At 35.9% G+C, this 19375-nt stretch overlaps 1 protein-coding gene across 17 annotated transcripts in view; it reads left to right on the top strand.

Annotated features, from left to right (window-relative positions):
- The window catches only part of PLEKHA5 (pleckstrin homology domain containing A5), a 238691-nt gene that overhangs the window by 196496 nt on the left and 22820 nt on the right, over nucleotides 1-19375 (top strand). For 9 of the 17 annotated variants that reach the window (XM_073877900.1, XM_073877902.1, XM_073877899.1 and 6 more), the window contains 7 exons: nucleotides 284-364; nucleotides 499-648; nucleotides 9831-9932; nucleotides 13300-13411; nucleotides 14784-14830; nucleotides 15608-15796; nucleotides 16646-16763. In XM_073877900.1, the coding sequence (XP_073734001.1) occupies nucleotides 284-364; nucleotides 499-648; nucleotides 9831-9932; nucleotides 13300-13411; nucleotides 14784-14830; nucleotides 15608-15796; nucleotides 16646-16763 (799 nt within the window). The remainder of the gene's footprint in view (nucleotides 1-283; nucleotides 365-498; nucleotides 649-9830; nucleotides 9933-13299; nucleotides 13412-14783; nucleotides 14831-15607; nucleotides 15797-16645; nucleotides 16764-19375) is intronic. The other 8 variants (XM_073877904.1, XM_073877905.1, XM_073877908.1 and 5 more) reach the window with 1 other exon arrangement.

Raw genomic sequence — 19375 nt, 5'->3', positions numbered from 1 at the left:
ACCACTCCAGCAACCCTCAGTTTATTTCCTGAGATTAAGAATTCCTCATATCAGTGAGGTCATATGATACATGTCTTTCTCTGACTAAATAAAATCTTTAAACTAAATAAATAAAAGCTATTTTTTATTTTACTGATTGAAATAAAGATTGACCTAATTAGGTATTATTCTGTGGCTATCTTAAATGTGTTTTCTTGTTACACCTACCTTCAGTTACAGGACTACCTACTGCCAATTACAGGAAAAATAAAAAATTGCTAACAGATTTTCTCTTAAAACCTAGGCCAAGTTAAGCCGGTTATGTGAACAAGATAAAGTGGTACATGCCCTGGAAGAGAAACTTCAGCAACTCCACAAGGAGAAAGTAGGACAATTATGTTTATTATCTACAATTGATGTTACTTTTTATGCTTATTATCAGGACACTGATAAAACTAAAGTAAAAAGAATTAATTCAATGATGCAGAACATTAAGTGTAATTATTTTTATTATAATAGTACACGCTTGAGCAAGCTTTGCTATCAGCCAGCCAAGAGATAGAAATGAATGCAGATAACCCAGCAGCCATTCAGACCGTGGTGTTACAGAGGGATGATTTACAAAACGGACTGCTCAGTACATGTAGAGAACTCTCTCGAGCCACTGCCGTAAGTAGCAGATTTTTTTCTAGTAAGAGTCACTGAAATATCATGTGGTTCTTTTTTCTTTCTTTTTTTTCCTATTTGTTTCTATGTAATTTGACTGTCTTTAGGATTATTCTTTATTATAACAAGAAATTAATTTGTTATTAACTAATAAAAATTAAGAGGTGATTTGTGATGCAAAATAAATATAATTCTCTTATAGTAAGCATTCTTTTCCTTGTGAAATAGTTGTTTTATAAGGGAGATAAATACTCCATTTATGTATTATTAAAATGAAAACTTATTATGTTAACATTTATTGCATTAAGAGAATAAGTCTTTCGGGACACCTGGCTGGCTCAGTGGGTAGAGGTTGCAACTCTTGATCTCAGGGTTGTGAGTTCGAGCCCCCTGTTTGGTGTAGAGATTACTTAAAAATAAAATCTTTAAAAAAAGAGAGAGAGAAGAAATGTATTTTGTGGATTTTAGGGGAGTTAGAATAATTTTGGGAAGGTGGTAATTGGATTCATTTAACCAACCATTTCAATAAAAAAAGACACCTGTGAAATGATTTTTTTAGGAAGCCATTGACATTTTCATTTAATAGCTGCAGTGTGATCTCAGTTTAGATATTTCCATTATTTCATTTGATTCTCTTAATTATACTGTGATGTTCATAAATTTTTTAAGAATTTAATATCCTTTCAGTTGTGATCTCCTTGAAATCAGAACCCTATCTCGTTCATCTTTGTAGCTCTAGCATCCAGTGCTATAGGATGTGCATTAAAAATTTCATGATTGAGGGCCACCAGGATGGCTCAGTCGGTTTAAGTGTCCAATTCTTGATCTCAGTTCAGGTCTTGATCTCAGGGTCCTGAGTTCAAGACCCGTCCAGGGCTCCATGCTCAGCAGAAGCCTGCTGTAAAAAAAAAAAAAGTGATGATTGAACTGAATGACTTACCCAGTGTTAAAAGCTAATAAATGCTATGCCTAGAATTCAAACCCATGTCTTCTGAGCATAACCCTGAAGACTTAAATTTACATAGATTTTCTCTAATAGAGTCACAGAGAAAATATATGCACCTGAAATGTTGTCTAAAAGGAAGTAGTCACTTAGTTAACCAGGGGTAGGATTTGGATGGGAAGGGACAGAAAAGGGTAGTCCATACAGGATAAAATGCCTTGAACCACAACAAAGAGATGAGAATGTGAGAGATGTGTTTGGAGAAACAAGAAATGAAAGTAAGTGACTGGAGTAGAGGATTAGGAATATGACATTAGAAGGGGAAAATGGGCCTAGGTTGTCAATGCCAAGCTAATGAAAAGCTCAGTATCCCTATGGCAACCTGAGTCAAATCAAAATGTAGTTGGGAACTATTTCATGATTTGGTATCTGTTTTAGAAAATTCTGAGGATGAGTGTTCAATTGAACTGTTATTTTTTTTCCCCTTACCAAATGGGTTTAGTAACTTAAATTTGACCAGTAGGCTTAAAAATGTTTTAGTAGAAATTAATCATGTTTGAATATCCCATTTTCTGGTTGTTACCCATATAATCACTTTCCAGGTTTCTTTGCTTTGCCCTCAGCGTTATTCATTGGTCATTACAGACCCTCAGTGTGTTCTTCTAACATATTCTATGTCTTACTACATAGAATACAAACTATACCGTTGCCTTGGTAAACTTGTTCATATTTGTAGCTCAAGCCTAACAGCATATGGTTAACAGTCAGTGGATGTTGATTAGATTTAAAATTGAATTACATTTATGCTAGCAGAATCCCAGAGGATTCCTCTAATTCTTTCACAGTTGATTGAGGTCATTGGTTCAAATCCAAGTCATGAGGTATAAAAGACACAAGACATATAACATTAACACTCCCAAAGATCAAAGCTTTGATTCTGAGAACATCTTCTCCTCACCTAGTTGGCCATTTAGGCATGTAAAATTAGGATTAACACAAGGCATCATGTAAAGCAGTGTGCCTATTATGTTTTATTTAATTCTTGATATTATATCTTTTCTCTGTAAGCCCCATCCAACAAACGTACATGCTTTAAGCGCATAGTGCCTCTGTTCTCACCTTGTTTCTACTTCTTTTTACCTAAGCCTGATTAGTGAGAAAGGTTGTAATAACAGTCAGTTACACTTGAAATTTTTCAGTGTGTCATTATCTTAGTTTGGGGTCTTTTCTGAAAGCAGAGCCTAAGATGAGGGACTGGGTTAAGATAGTTTATTTAGGAGATGATTCCAGGAAGCAGAAATGAGGGTGTGTGGAGAATAAGACAGGAAGGGAGAAAAGTTAGGAAAGGTTTCCCTACTGAGCTGGTTTCCACTCTCTGCAACTGAGGAAATGAGTAGATGCCCCAGAATTTTCTACTGAAGGCTGAGAGGCTATGTCTCATTCATTGGTTGAAGTTACCCCAGTGTCCTTAATTCACCCACACATCCAAACTGCCGTAGCTGGCTTGCCATGAGACTCTGGTGTGCATGGAATGTACCACAGTCCCTTGAAATTAGGTGGGCAAAGGGGATATAGTGTGGAGCTCCATAAAACATCTGCTACAGTCACCTCTCTTGGAATTTCCATTAGGCCTTATGTCCATATATAAGAGAACTATTCTTGGGCTTTATCAGCTCATTGGGTACTTCTCTTACTCTACCCAGCAATTCAAGGAACCAGATAATTTGTGACTCATCTAAGAATGGCAGCAAAATATATTTGTAATTCTGTGTTTTTCACATACATTATCTAGTTTGATCTTTAAGAAAATCCTATGCAAAATAAATAATTATCTCCATTTATTTTCATTTTTATTATCCTCACTGCACAGATGAAGAAACTGAGGTTCATGGAGGCTAAATGACTTGTGTAGGTGACATAATTAGTAAGGAACAGAATCAACACCTAAATCAAGTACTTTTAAATTCTTAGACTTCTGTACTTTCTAGTCCATTTCACTATGTGGTCACATAACATGTACTTCTGGAACTTGAAATCAAATTATCTTATTCAACAATCCAAAATTGGAATTTCAGAAATCATAAAGCAGGTATAAATGGCTCCCATTCATCCTGAATCATGCTAGTAGTTAGCTTATACATTTATCCACTGCAAAAATAATACCAATATATGAAGTAATAACAGTAATCAGGAATATTTCTTGGAGCAGCTATTGGGTACCAGATTCTAAGTACTTAACATGTGCTTAATCCACATAACCCCTTGGCATGGGTACCATTATTACTCTGTTAAAAATGGAAAACAGAGAGATTACCCAGTATTACAGTGAATAAGTTGTATGTATAGACTTCCATTAAACTGATTTGTGTTCTTAGTTGGATTCAAGCTAGGAGGACCATAAGTAAACAGATTTTAGACTCCAGTGGATATACTAGAGTTTAGGATTATAAACTTACAGGGACAGGGAAGCAGGACAAAGGAACTGTCCTGGGGAAAAGCTTGCACATTAAATATCTTCATATACTCATTCAATTCTCCAGGTAATAAAGAGTTTCTGAGAATCATGCTTACAATAGTGTCGTTTTTTTCTGGTAGTTCCATCAATATTCATGAATTTGCATGGAATCTGTTTTGAAAGATTTTAAGGTAATTTTTTTTTAAAGATTTATTTATTAGAGAATGAGCACGTGCATGAGTGGAGGGAGGGGCAGTGGGAGAGAATCTTCAAGCAAACAAATCTTCAAGCCAACTCCCCGCTGAGCTGAGCCTGATGCCTGGCTGCATGAGATCATGACCTGAGCCGAAACCAAGAGTTAGACACTCAACCAACTGGGCCACCCAGGCGCCCCAATATAATTTTTAAATACATGGTTATTTTATAATTACAATACAACATCCTACCAAAAAGAGATAGGTATGATATGCCTCCTGATGTGCTGCAGTAAAAAGTATCCAACAACAGATGTGAGGCATTTTTACCAGAAAATCAAATCTAAATCTCAGCAAGCCTCAATATGTAACTACGAGTTTATAGGAAATGAAAGGAAACAGAAGAGCATGTAAGGAATACCCAGGAATTCAATTAGCAAAATGTAGAATAGGAGAAATTCTGCAGATCAAGTGACCCAATATCATCCCCATATAAGTAGCAGGGGCATAGAGAAGATGATAGGCGAAACTGTTATAATTTTTTTAAAACATTTTTAAGGAAGGGGCGCCTGGATGGCCCAGTCGGTTAAGCGTCTAACTTCAGCTCAGGTCATGATCTCGGGATTCTGAGATCGAGCCCCACACTGGGCTCCCCACACAGCAGGGAGTCTGCTTGTTCCTCTCCTTCTACCCCTCCTGCCACTCATACACTCGCTCTCACTCACTCTTGCTCTCGTTCTCCCTCAAATAAATAAATCCTTAAAAAAAAAATTCTAAGGAATAAATAATGATTTTTTTTTTTTTTTTATTCATGAGAAACAGACAGAGAGAGAGAGAGAGAGAGGGGCAGAGGGAGAAGCAGGCTCCCTAGGAGCAGGGAGCCCGATGCGGGACTCGATCCCAGGACCCTGGGATCATGACCTGAGCCGAAGGCAGACGCTCAACCATCTGAGCCACCCAGGCGCCCTAAATAATGATTTTTAAAGCAAGAATTTCCGTGTTATTTTTTCATTTTAGTTTCTTTTCTTTAGAAATACATTCTGAGGGTCACCTGGGTGGCTCACTCAGTTAAACATCTGCCTTGGGCTCAGGTGATCCTGGGATCCTGGGATCAAGTCCCATGTTGGGCTCTCTGCTCAGCAGAGAGTCTACTTCTCCCTCTCTCTCTCTCTCTGCCCCTCTCCCCCCTACGCCCCACTGGTGCTCTCTCTCACTCCCTCTCAAATAAATAAATAAATAAAATCTTTAAAAATAAATACATACTGAAGTATTAATAGATGAAATGATGTGATGCTTGGTGTTTGCCTTAAAATAATCCCACAAAGATAGACTATGTAAGTACTATAGATGAAACCAGACTGGCCATGTATCCATACTGTTGAATATGTGGGCCCTACTTTTGCCTATATTTGTAAATTTCCGTTGTGTATGTCTGAGAAAGATTAAAAGAAAATCCACAAAATTGCTAACAAAAGTGTAGTACATTAATAGGTATTTTTTTTCTTTCCCTATATTTGGCATTTCTACATTTATAATTATACAAATTTATTACATCTAAAATTTGTACAATAAATAGTAGCCACTTTCTTTGAGATGGAATATAGTTTTTATTTCAGAGATTAGAAACTAGATACGAGTTAAAGATTATAAAAATAGATTACACATTTATGTGTATGTAGCATATTATATTGCTGTTCCCATGGCTGGATTTGGTTATAAATTGCCATTGATATTGGACAAGAAAAGGAGGGGTGCTTGGCTGGCTCAGTCATTAGAGCATCCGACTCTTGATCCTTGGGGTTGTAAGTTTGAGCCCCACATTGGGTGTAGAGAAATTACTTAAAAATGAAATCTTTTTTAAAAAAAGGAAAGGAAAGGTCTTATTACATTAAAAACTTGGAAATGAATTATTAGTCCTAATACTTTCTTAATAAAAATGATAATATGTATTCACTATAGCTCTACTGGTAGATATTAAAATCCTCATTTTACTTGTTCCACATCCTAATGTTAGACTGAGTCAAATTTTTGAAAATCTTCTGCCATCCCTGTAACAATCTTACATGTGTACACACATTTTTTTTTTTACCTTTGTTAGAGTATAACATATTCTCAGAAAAGGACACAATTTAAGTGCACAGATGTGGCTGACGTCCTTATCAACACACCGAATTTTACTAGAATGCCAGAAACTCCCCTCCCAATGACTGCTTTCCTAGAACACCATTATCTGACTTAAACTATACATTAGCTTTTTGCTTATTTTTGAACTTTATAAATCATATATATATATATATAAATCATGTATAATCATATAGTATATACTCTTTGGCTTCTTTTAACATTGTGAGAGTCGTGCTCGCTTCAGCAGCACATATACTAAAACATTGTGAGAGTCATCCATGTGGCTATAGATTGCAAGGTTTCATGTATTCTCTTAATTGTATATAGCATGAAACTCTCCATACTTTTTATCAAAAGTACTGTCTCCTGACTTAATGCCTGTGATTTTAAAATAATTGAATGTTTAAAAGTCATTACCCCCCCTTTTTTTTTAAAGATTTTATTTATTTATTTGACAGAGACACAGCGAGAGAGGGAACACAAGTGGGAGAGGGAGAAGCAGGCTTCCTGCCAAGCAGGGAGCCCGATGCGGGGCTGGATCCCAGGACCCTGGGATCATGACCTGAGCCGAAGGCAGACGCTTAACGACTGAGCCACCCAGGCACCCCTAAAAGTCACTACCCCTTTTAATTACCTTATCAAACTATATATTATCTTCTTGACAAAAAAAAAAACCCATAAGGTCATATTTAAAGATATTCAACATGGTATTTGTGAATTTGTTAATGGTATTTGTGAATTTGTTAATGAAATGCTCAGCCAGGTATTGGAAGAAACTGATGTTATGCCAGTGCTGCCACTTTTCTTGCTGTCCTCTGTTGATTTGTGTCCTGCCCACCCATAATCATGTTTGAGGAGCCCAGAGATAAAGGCAGAAACAGCTAACCCCATCAGGATTATGGGTCTCAAGCCAAATGTTATAGTGCAGTGACGGCAGAACTTTCCAGGCTAGAAAACTTGAAAGTGTATTGTGTTTCTTCACCCTTAAAATAATTTCTAGCTCTAGAGTTAATGTTTCCTGTACTTCTAGGATTAGAAAGGCAAGGATTCTTACCTTCCTAAAATGTTCTTACAGAGGCACCGGGGTGGCTCAGTCGTTAAGCCTCTGCCTTCAGCTCGGGTCATGGTCTCAGGGTCCTGTGATTGAGCCCCGCATCGGGCTTCGTGCTCTGCGGGAAGCCTGCTTCTCCCTCTCCCACTCCCCCCTGCTTGTGTTCCTGCTCTCGCTATCTCTCTCTCTGTCAAATAAATAAATAAATCTTTAAAAAAAAAAAGTTCTTACATTTGGATGCCTCTATAGCCTTTGAACCGACCCCACACCTGTCTTTTCTCCAAGAGAGGTTAGGTGTTAACCTGGCAATGCCATCTTAACCAACTGAGCCACCCAGGCAGCCCTGGCAATGCCATCTTAATTGCTGAGCCACCATGGAATCTGGAGATAAATAAATAAGGAGATCAGTACCCTTATTCATTCAGGTAAAAGTTTGCTGGAACCAAGTAAGAAGACTAATATTTACACCATATTGAAGAGGTAAAAACCTTTAGTCCTTTATCACTTTGCCTTTTAAAAATTTTATTCTTGTGAAATCAGTTAAATAGACTCCCTAAATTATCTATATAATATAGAGATGATAAAAAAAAAATCTCCAGTGGTTTATCTCTACTTTTTAAAAAATAAAATTCACTGTAAAACCTGCTTAAGGAGATATCTTAGATTCAAAAAACAATTATCCCAAATGGCCAAATTCTAACACTCATTTTAATTTTTAAAAGTATGTACCTTGAATAATTTTTTATTGCCTGAGTTTTTTTTTTTTTTTTTTAGATTTTATTTATTTGACAGAGAGAGTGAGAGCGGGAACACAAGCAGGGGGAGTGGAAGAGGGAGAAAGCAGGCTTCCCACCGAGCAGGGAGCGCAATGTGGGGCTGGATCCCAGGACCCTGGGATCATGGCCTGAGCCGAAGGCAGACGCTTAACGACTGAGCCACCCAGGCTCCCCTCATTGCCTGCATTTTTTCAAGTAATTTTAAGCTAGTTATACAATATACAAAGTAAAATAACTTTTTTTAAAGATTTTATGTATTTGAGGGCGCCTGGGTGGCTCAGTTGGTTAAGCGACTGCCTTCGGCTCAGGTCATGGTCCTGGAGTCCCAGGATCGAGTCCCACATCGGGCTCCCCGCTCAGCGGGGAGTCTGCTTCTCCCTCTAACCCTCTTCCCTCCCGTGCTCTCTCATTCTCTCTCTCTCTCAAATAAATAAATAAAATCTTTTAAAAAAAAATAGATAAAAAATAAAGATTTTATGTATTTGAGAGAGAGGGAGCCCAAGCAGGGGGAGCGGCAGGGAGAAGGAGAAGCAGACTCCCCACTGAGCAGCGAGCCCAACTTGGGGCTCGATCCCAGGAACCTGAGATCATGACCTGAGCCAAACGCAGATGCTTAGGCAGATACTTAACCGACTGAGCCACCCAGGTGCCCCAGAAGTAAAATAACTTTAAAAGAGAACCGTTAGGAACAAACTGTTAAGATTATTATGTAACATTGTGTTAACTATTCTTCAATTAAAAAAAAAACTGTTTAGATTATTTTAAATAACCTTTCCTCCGTACACCATACCTTATTTCCTTATCCCAAGACTATTAGTGTTGTTAAACTGACGTTTCCCAGGGCGGGCTTCATTCAGCACAGTTCAGGGCATGAAATCTCTAGTTGTGGAAGATTCCTAGACAAGAGTTACTAATTCATTTTACAACAGTGCTCCCTATATTTTTGTTGTTTGTGTTACATGTGCCAACACCACACTATATACTAGTAATAAAACTGATCAAAATCCTTGCCTTACTTTATCAGTTTGTTGACTTCATACCACTCTGAACTCTCTGAAGAGTAATTACAACTTATAGAAGAGTACCTGCACTCCCATAGAATAGCATCCTGAAACAGTGAAGTGACAATGTATTTTTGACCATTTGTAGAATCATTCCATATTCAGTAGATGACAGGTGGTTAAAGACCAATGTGAAAATTTTCTCTGTGATTTTAGGGTTGGGGGTGATTTTATTTCCAAAGGAGAAAAAAATAGGTGAGTAGCGTCTATATTGAGTCTCTATAAGCAGGATTCACTGATTTATTTAGCTGAAATAGGTTTATTACATTACTGTAAATTTATTCCAAGTAAAGATATCTCAGGCTTCTGGTGTTATTGAAAATCCAACATGCTAAAATAGAACCTATTTAGTATTTTTTATTTATGGAGAAATTTTAACCAGGGTAGATAAGATAATGCTTTAAACAGGAAAGGAAAGGAAAAATGAATTATAAGGAAAGGAAAATGAATTACAAAAGTTTTTATTTTGCCCAGTATTAACTACACAATTTTCTAAAACCTAGAAAGCTTGTAGTTGCAGTGATAACAATATAAAAGCACATTTTTCCCCATTAAAGTAATTAATGCTCTTTGATTTTTAGGAACTGGAACGAGCATGGAGAGAATATGACAAGTTAGAATACGATGTAACTGTTACCAGGAACCAGATGCAAGAACAGCTAGATTGCCTTGGTGAAGTTCAGGTACAGAAGTGAATTTTTTTCTGCATTGTCTCAACTGGTTTTGACTGGTACTGTACAACCCACGTCGTTAGATTTGTGCATGCCCATGGCGTGCCTGGGTGGCTCAGTCGTTAAACGTCTGCCTTTGGCTCAGGTCATGATCCCAGGGTCCTGGGATAGAGCCCCACATCGGGCTCCCTGCTCCGCGGGAAGCCTGCTTCTCCCCCTCCCACTCCCCCTACTTGTGTTTCTGCTCTCGCTCTCTCTGTCAAATAAATAAAATCTTAAAAAAAAAAAAAAGATTTATGCATGCCCTTAACAGTTTTTACATTATTGGCCACCTAAGACGTAGGTTTAAATACTTTCAATGATAGGAATCTTACTATCCCACGAAGTAGCCCATTTCTCATTGTTTAAAAGTTCTTTTTTCTGTTGGGCACATGGTGTGATCCCTGTGATGTTTTTGCTCCTGCCTAACTGTGTTAAAGGTAATACTGAAGTGTTGAATTTAAATGGACTTATCAAATAAAGGATAACTTACCTTTTCATAAAATTTATTCTCATCCAGAGCACCTGGCTGCCTCAGTCAGTACAGTGTGCAACTCTTGATCTTAGGGTTGTGAATTCGAGCTCCATGTTGGATATAGAGATTACTTAAAAATAAAAAAATAATTTATCCTAATGCATTCTATATTAAATGCCTCTTTTTTATCAAACTATTTTGGCCTATTGACTTTTGATATGTTATTGGATAGGGAAAGATGCAGCAATGCTTAGCATAAAGAATCCAGTTTTGTAAACAGTCACATCTGGAATTAAGTTCCAGGTGTTAATTTTCTTGTCTGTAAAATAGAAACAGTATTACCTGTCTTAAAGTGTTGCTCTGAGAAAGGGAAGACAATAATATATGTTCGAGAAAATAGTAAAAGTCACTTCATGCTTGTGACGATAAATTTAGCCATCTGCCTTGGAAACCTTATGGACTCAACAGACAAGTCAATACAAGGAATAAAGGTTAGTAAAGTTGACTCTTAGAAAACCAACCGTCCTCCATCTGGGCTGTCCAGTATAGTAGCCACTAGCTACATGCTATTTTTGGGCTTGAAATGTTGCCAGTGTGACGAGAAACTAAATTTTTAATTGTATTTCATTTTAGTTATCTAAATTTAAGTACCCACATGTGTGGTTGTGAATTCTATATTGAACACTGAGGTCAATACTAACTACAGTAGGAAAAAAAAAAAAAACCTGAAATATCTAAGAAATAACCCAGGAGTCAACAAACTTTTTCTGTAAAAGACCAGATATTAAAATATTTTAGATGTTGCAGATGTATATACTCAGTCACATAATCTTACACAGTTTTGTTTTTTTTTATAACCCCTTAAGATGTGAAAATTCATTTTTAGCTTTCAGGCCACAGCAGTTTACCTGATTTAACTTAACAAAAAATGTTCATCATGAAAATGTAATGTCTATATTATAGGACATAAGATTTAAATAAATAGAAAAGTGGAATTGGTATACCATGTTCATGGATGGCCTAATTTAACATTCTCTCAATGAAAATTCTTCATATAAACTCAAATTCTATTCTAATCAGATTTCTTCCAGAATTCTGTGAAAAAATTATCAAAATAGTACTAATATTTTAAAGGTATAATGAAGACCACAATATTGTTTTGTTTTGAAAAAATAAAGAACTAAAAGGCTCACTCTATGAGCTATAACATCGCACATAGACCAGTTACATAATGACTCTGCACTTCAGTATTCACAACTATAAAATAAAAATTATAGTGCCTACCTCTATCAGATTATTATAATGACTAAATATGTTGATATTTTTGAAGCACTTAAAATAGTATCAGGCACATAAAACATACTGTATAGTGTTTATTAAATAAATAAGTAAACGGGGCACCTGGCTGACTCAGTCAGGAGAGCAGGCGACTCTTCATCTAGAGGTTGTGAGTTCAAGACCCACATTGAGTGTAGAGCTTACTTTAAAAATAATAATAATAAATAAGCAAACAATGAAGGCAACATAAACAAACTTAAAAGTTGGCATACTGGCAAAAAGTATTGTTAACCACTAAAATTCAACAAGAGTGACTATTTTGATCTTCAAGGAAATTTCTTTTTGATTTGGAGAAGCGATACATTAGAAAAATGGAGAGAATGTGACTTGTTAATCTATAGAAAGTAAAACTCAGATTGCTAACAAGTGTTTAAATATTGTTCAGAGTCACCATAATTAGAGAAATGCAAAATAATACAAAAATGAGATTTTCATTGTACACCTTTCAGAAAGGTAAAACTACATACATTTTTTTAATTATTGCAAAAATAATATGTATCCTATTTCCATGTGCACATATCTGATTTTTATAATTGAAATTCACTCCCTAGAAGTCTCTATCAGTATTCACATCCCTGGGTTATCCTTGTGTTTGGGTCTTGTGTGAATACTTCCTTTTATTTTGATATTTCTAGCCCTATGGCTTGGAAAACTGGGTAACTAAGGTTATGTAGTGCCTTTTTGAAGCAGCATAGCACATAGTCTTTATGTTTATAGACTTTAAAAGCATATTTTCACCCCTCAGAGGACTTTTTAGCTATATTTTTTTTTCTGGTTAATGTGACAGTTTTGTACTTCACTGCCCTTTTTTTAAAAAAATAATTTACATTCCTGGGGTGCCGGGGTGGCTCAGTCATTAAGCATCTGCCTTTGGCTCAGGTTATGATCTCAGGGTCCTGGAATCGAGCCCCACATCAGGCTCCTTGCTCAGCTGGAAGCCTGCTTCTCCCTCTCCACACTCCCCCTGCTCATGTTCCCTCTCGCTATCTCGCTCTCTGTCAAATAAATAAATAAAATCTTTAAATAAATAAATAAATAAATTTACATTCCAAAAAATGATATTTCTTGTTATCCAAAGTATCAGTAAGTCATAGAGTTCTATTAGAATCTTACTGAAAACCAATATGATCTCATTTTCTAGAATTTCTAGAACTTAGGAAATTAGTATACTTCCCATTTCTTTTTTCTTCTCCCTTAAAAATATTTTTTTTAATTTGAGTTTGTGAGTTTCTATTTTCTTCTGTTTTCTTTTTGTTTTCCATTTTTTAGTTCCTTGTGATCAGCAATAATGCAAGCCAGAGCTTATTGAAGAGATGTGAAATAGTACACTTAAGTCTGAGAAATTGAATTTTTTCTTTCTCTGCTTCATCAAAGGCCACAGAAGTTGAAAAATTGGGAGAGTCACAGAGAGCATGTTAAATATTCTCAAAACTTAATCCACTGCAATTCTCATTTTTTTAAATATATAATTAGTGGGATTTACAACTTTTTTTTTTCCCCTTCTGTGTGGGCTCTTTTTCATGAAAGACTGAATCAGCAGGAATTCAGCGTGCACAGATTCAGAAAGAACTTTGGAGAATTCAGGATGTCATGGAAGGACTGAGTAAACACAAACAGCAAAGAGGCACTACAGAAACAGGTAAATCAGCTTTTCTGCAGTAATTGACCATAATCTTATATCTCGGTGGAATGACACAGGGTGCCTGGCTGACTCAGGCAGAAGAGCTTGCAACTCTTGATCTCAGGGTCGTGAGTTTGAGCCCCGTGTTAGCCCTGTGTTGGGTGTAGAGATTACTCTACAATAAATAAATAAACTTTTTAAATAAATAAATACGTAAATAGGATGACGCATAGAATTGGATTTCTTTTGTTATTTGAATGGATTTTTGACATCAGAAAACAAGCACTCTTGTAACATTGAAGTACATAAGTTTATAAAGTAAAAAGCAGAAGTTCTGCCAGCCTCACCCACAGCAAAAATAAATTACTGTTTTTTGTGTATAATTGTACACCTGCATAATGTTTTGCTTTTATGATTTTTTTTTCCCCACAACAAAGAATGGAATCATAGTATACTTATTTTTCAACAATTTGGTTTTTTCTCCTTAACAGTACAGTACAATAATAACTGTAAGAATCCATTGTATAGATGAACTATAATTATCCATTTCTGTTGTTGGACATATAGGTTGTTTCCAGGTATGGGGTTCGGTTTTTTTCTATTTTTATAAATAGAAAAAATATAAAACTTTATAAAAATAAAGTGCAGTAGGTAGTCTTACATAATACCCAGTGCTCATTACATCACGTGCCCTCATTGAGGGTCCATTTCTGGGTTCTCTGTTCTGCCCCATTGTTCTGTGTATCTCTTTTTGTGCCAGTACCATACTGTCTTGATGATTACAATTTTGTAAGAGAGCTTAAAGTCCAGAATTGTGATGCAACCAACTCTGGTTTTCTTTTTCAACATTCCTCTGGCTATTTGGGGTCTTTTCTGGTTCCATACAAATTTGAGGTTGTGTGTGTGTGTGTGTTATTGTATACATAGCTAAACGCGAAGGCTAGGGATTACAAGAAGTTGGAAATGAGCACACATCTTTCATTTTGAAAGGCACAGCCAGACTGCCCTCCTAAATAATTGTACTGAATTATATTTACATCAGTAGTGCTTCAAAAAACCCATTTCCCTATACTCTTGTTTAAACTAGATATTTTAATTTGTGTTTTTAAATGCAGTTGCTTTCAGATTCTGGAAACATTAATAAACAAGGGATTAGAAACTGAAGGCTTCATTTAAAATAAGTGGAATGGGGGTGCCTAGCTGGCACAGTCAGTAGACCATGCGACTCTTAACCTCAGCATTGTGAGTTCAAGCCCCACTTTGGGTGTAGAGATTACTTAAAAATAAAATATTTAAAAATAAAACAAAATAAATGAGATGAAATGATTCCTTTTTATGTAGATTTAAAGAATATGTTTAGTGTAAGTAGTTACATTTTTTTTTTTTTTAGGTATGGCAGGGTCAAAGCCTTTCTCAACAGTTAAGTACAAAAATGAGGTAAGTTTGGATTATCTATCTCTAAATTATTTTAAATGTGTAACACATGAATTAGAATTTGTCTTCTCTTCATAACAAAAATGTTTCCTAAATATATTTAAGTTACTGTTTTAATCTTGAAATTTCACTGACTAGTAATTTGATACTTCTAACAGATGTGATTTTTCTTCCCTTAATGCAAAAAAAAAAATTGAATCACTACTTTTCATCTATGTTAGAGCTTTAACATTGTCATACTTTTTCTAATACAAGTAATCTGAATATTTATCATTGTTTCTTATTCTTGGTAAAATTTGTAGGATGGTTGATAGATAAGTTGGCTGTGTGTCATGCATACCATAGAGAAATTACAACTACAAAGAGATACTGTCAACCTGATTGAAACCATCTGTGGTCTTGAATTTTGTATTAAAACCAATCAAAAAAATGTTTCTTTATTTTGTCTCTTAATTTACCAAAAAAAAGATTTTTAAATTAATTATTTTCTTCTGTTTTTAAAAGTGAAATAACAGTAGTTTCATACATCTGTTTTGATGTTAAGCTTCAGATGAACGCTAATAACCCATATGTTAGAGGAAAAAAAAAATGTTTAAGACCCAGTTACTGGCTATCACACTTTGCATTTTTTTATTTACTTTTCAATATGAGACTTTTGGCTTGGCAGTGTCCCTTTAATTATCTTAAAGTGAATTTAAGTTAACTTACCATTGCAAAGAATTTAGATATACTTAATTCAATATGCTTATCTAAATAAGGTGACTATTCTACAATCTTTAGGAAGAGGAAGTAGTCCCACCTCGTCCTCCACTTCCTCGGTCCTATGACTTTACAGAGCAGCCTCCCATAATCCCCCCTCTGCCCAGTGATAGCAGCTCCTTGCTCTGTTATAGCAGGGGCCCAGTCCATCTGCCTGAAGAAAAGAAGAGTCATCAAGTTCAAGGATATCCAAGAAATGGATCTCACTGTGTAAGTGGCTTCAGTAGCCACAGAATAATCAATCATGTACCTGCCCTCTCATTTTTTGAAAGTTTATTTTACACTCAAACTTTTTGTTAATTATAACCCCACTTTTAGCCAGTGTTTTTCTGTTTGTTTATATGTAGTTATCATTTGTGCTTTTCCTGTTTTGGTTTTACCATTCTCATTTTTTTGTATTTTTACAATTTTAATACTTCATGATTTCATATTTTTAATAAATGTTTTTGTAAAGTGGTTACTTTGCATTTGCCTAAGAAGTCATATTTTAAATATACCATTTCAGGATATTAGAGGTAAAATATCTTTGGATCAGAAAGAAGTGAGAATGAAAAAAGATTGTTGCTAGGAATGATCAAAGGGTTGGGATATAGGCAGTTTCATCTAGGAAAACTATTAGAGGATGTGGACATTGCCAAGGAGAGATGTTACCCATGGAAGCTGGAAATAAGAGGTTTGGGATTAAACAAATAAATGTAAAATGCAGTAAGCTAGAAGAGAATTAAGGAGGTAAGGAATAGGGCTAATTGAATTAGTATGATATAATTATTTTCAGACCTCAGATGTACTGTGATAAAAAATGTTCTAATGACTTTGTCCCTAATAAGAATATTCTTAATTTGAAAACCAAAACTTTTACTGGTTAAAAATATTTCAGATTTTTTCCTATGTTATTTGTAATATATATATATATATATATATCAATTGTGCCTGTACCCAAGATAGCTGACTGAAGCTTTCAGTTTTCGGGGTTTGATTTGAGGCTTTAGAGGTAAACATTATAAAAGAAACTTGTGCCAATTTTTTTTTTTTTTTGAAATTACATGTCTTCCTTTCAAGGGTCCAGATTATAGACTCTACAAGAGTGAACCAGAGTTAACAACAGTGGCAGAAGTTGATGAATCTAATGGAGAAGAAAAATCAGAACCTGTTTCAGAAATGGAAACTTCCGTTAAAGGTCAGCATTTGGGATATGTTTTATCTCCTGTGTTTTTCAGACATTTTAACAATAAAATCAGTTTACATGTTGGCCCAGTATGTATATATACAAGTCCACAATCCCTTATCTGAAACCTTTGGAATCTGATGAGCTTCTGAAATCAGAAGTTTCACATATTAGGAAGGTAACATGACCCATAAACCATGCATTACATGTCATCTCAGCTAGGCATGAGGCCACATCCCCTTCTGAAATAACTTAATATTTCTGGAATATTCACCCAAAGAGGGATAAAGACTAAAAAGCTTCATATCAGTCCAGGTTAGGTTTTACTGAGAAATAAGTACATTCTAAACTTTTGAAAAGCTTTCCATTTTTTGAGATTTTGGGGTAGGGAGATTTTGGTTTTCTTCTGTTTGAAAATTGTACATAAAAGATCAAGGGCTGAGGGGTACCCTGCTGGCTCATTCAGTAGAACATGTGACTCTTAATCTTGGGGTCATGAGTTGGACCTCCACATTAGGCGTAGGGTTTACTTAACCAAAAAAACACATAAATAAACAAATTCCATGATGTAGTACTCTTACTGGGTGTACTCTGACTTTTTAAAGTTTAATTATTTTTAGTATTTAGTAATCTCTACACACAACGTGGAGATAGGAGATTGTGAGTTCAATCCTGAGATCAAGATTTGCACACTCTTCCTTCTGAGCCAGCCCGGCACCCCTGATTTTTTTTTTTTAAATACTGATCATTCTTCAGGGTTGTAAAGAAAAAGGATAGAGGGGGCAGTAGTCAAGAATAAAAAGATAGAAAAGGCCAGATACAGTGCAATGATTCAACCTTGATTGGATTGTGGTTTGTTTGTTTTAAATTCAATTAACATATCATGTATTATTAGTTTCAGAGGTAGAAGTCAGTGATTCGTCAGTCTTACATAATACCCAGTGCTCATTACATCACGTGCCCTCATTGAGGGTCCATTTCTGGGTTCTCTATTCTGCCCCATTGTTCTGTGTATCTCTTTTTGTGCCAGTACCATACTGTCTTGATGATTACAATTTTGTAAGAGAGCTTGAAGTCCAGAATTGTGATGCAACCAACTCTGGTTTTCTTTTTCAACATTCCTCTGGCTATTTGGGGTCTTTTCTGGTTCCATACAAATTTGAGGATTATTTGTTCCAGCTCTGTGGAAAAAAAGTGGATGATATTTTGATAGGGATTTCATTGAACTTATAAAGTGCGGTAGGGGGGCGCCTGGGTGGCTCATTTGGTGAAGCGGCTGCCATCAGCTCAGGTCATGATCCTGGAGTCCTGGATCGGGTCCTGCATCGGGCTCCCTGCTTGGCAGGGAGTTTGCTTCTCCCTCTGACCCTCCCCCCCCCATGTGCTCTCTCTCATTCTCTCTCTCTCAAATAAAATCTTTAAAAATAAAAATAAAGTGCAGTAGGTAGCATAGATATTTCAGCAATATTTGTTCTTCCAATCCATGAGCATGGAATGTTTTTCCATTTCTTTGTGTCTTCCTCAATTCCTTTCATAAGTGCTCTGTAGTTATTAGAGTACAGATCCTTTTCCTCTTTGGTTGGGTCTATTCCTAGGTATGGGTACAATTGTAAGTGGAATCGATTCCTTAAGTTCTCTTTCTTCTGTCTCATTGTTACTGTATAGAAATGCAACTAGAAATGTATTTTTGTGCATTGATTTTAAATCCTGCCACGTTGCTGAATTCCTGTATGAGTTCTAACAATTTTGGGGTGGAGCCTTTTGGGTTTTCCACATAGAGTTAACCATGTCATCTGCTAAGAGTAAAAGTTTGACTTCTTTGCTGATTCGGATACCTTTTATTTCTTTTTGTTGTCTGATTGCTGAGGCTATGACTTCTAGTACTATTTGAACAACAGTGGTGAAAGTAGACATCCCTGTCGTCTTCCTGACCTTAGGGAAAAGCTCTCAAAATGCCATTCACTGTGGGCTTTTCGTGTATGGCTTTTATGATACTGAAGTATGTTCCCTCTATTCTCCACTGTAAAGAGTTTTATTCAAGAAAGGATGCTGTATTTTTGTCAGATGCTTTTTCTGCATCTATTGAGAGGTTCATATGGTTCTGGTCCTTTTATTAATGTAGTGTATCACATTGATTGATTTGCGGATATTGATCCATCCTTGAAGCCCAGGAATAAATCCCACTTGGTCATGGTGAATCATCCTTTTAATGTACTGTTGGATCCTATTGGCTAGTATCTTGGTGAGAATTTTGACATCCATGTTCATCAGGGATATTGGTCTTTAATTCTCCTTTTTGGTTGGGTCTTTGGTTTTGGGATCAAGGTAATGCTGGCTTCATAAAATGAATTTGGAAGTTTTCCTTCCATTTCTATATTTTGAAACAGCTTTAGAAGAATAAGTATTAATATTTCTTTAAATGTTTGGTAGAATTCCCCTGGGAAGCCATCTGGCCCTGGACTCTTGTTTACTGGGAGATTTTTGATGACTGCTTCAACTTCCTTGCTGGTTATGGGTCTGTTCAGCTTTTTTATTTCTTTTTGTTTCAGTTTTGGTAGTTTATAGCTTTCTAGGAATACATCCATTTCTTCCAGATTGCCTAATTTTTTAGCATATAATTGCTC

Source organism: Callorhinus ursinus, unplaced genomic scaffold, assembly GCF_003265705.2.
Source record: "Callorhinus ursinus isolate GAN/ISIS: 27379988/994484 unplaced genomic scaffold, GSC_fseal_2.0 scaffold27, whole genome shotgun sequence".
NCBI classification, from domain to species: Eukaryota; Metazoa; Chordata; class Mammalia; order Carnivora; family Otariidae; genus Callorhinus; species Callorhinus ursinus.
The sequence above is the reverse complement of the archived record's forward strand: the minus strand, read 5'-3'. Positions and strand labels throughout refer to the sequence as shown.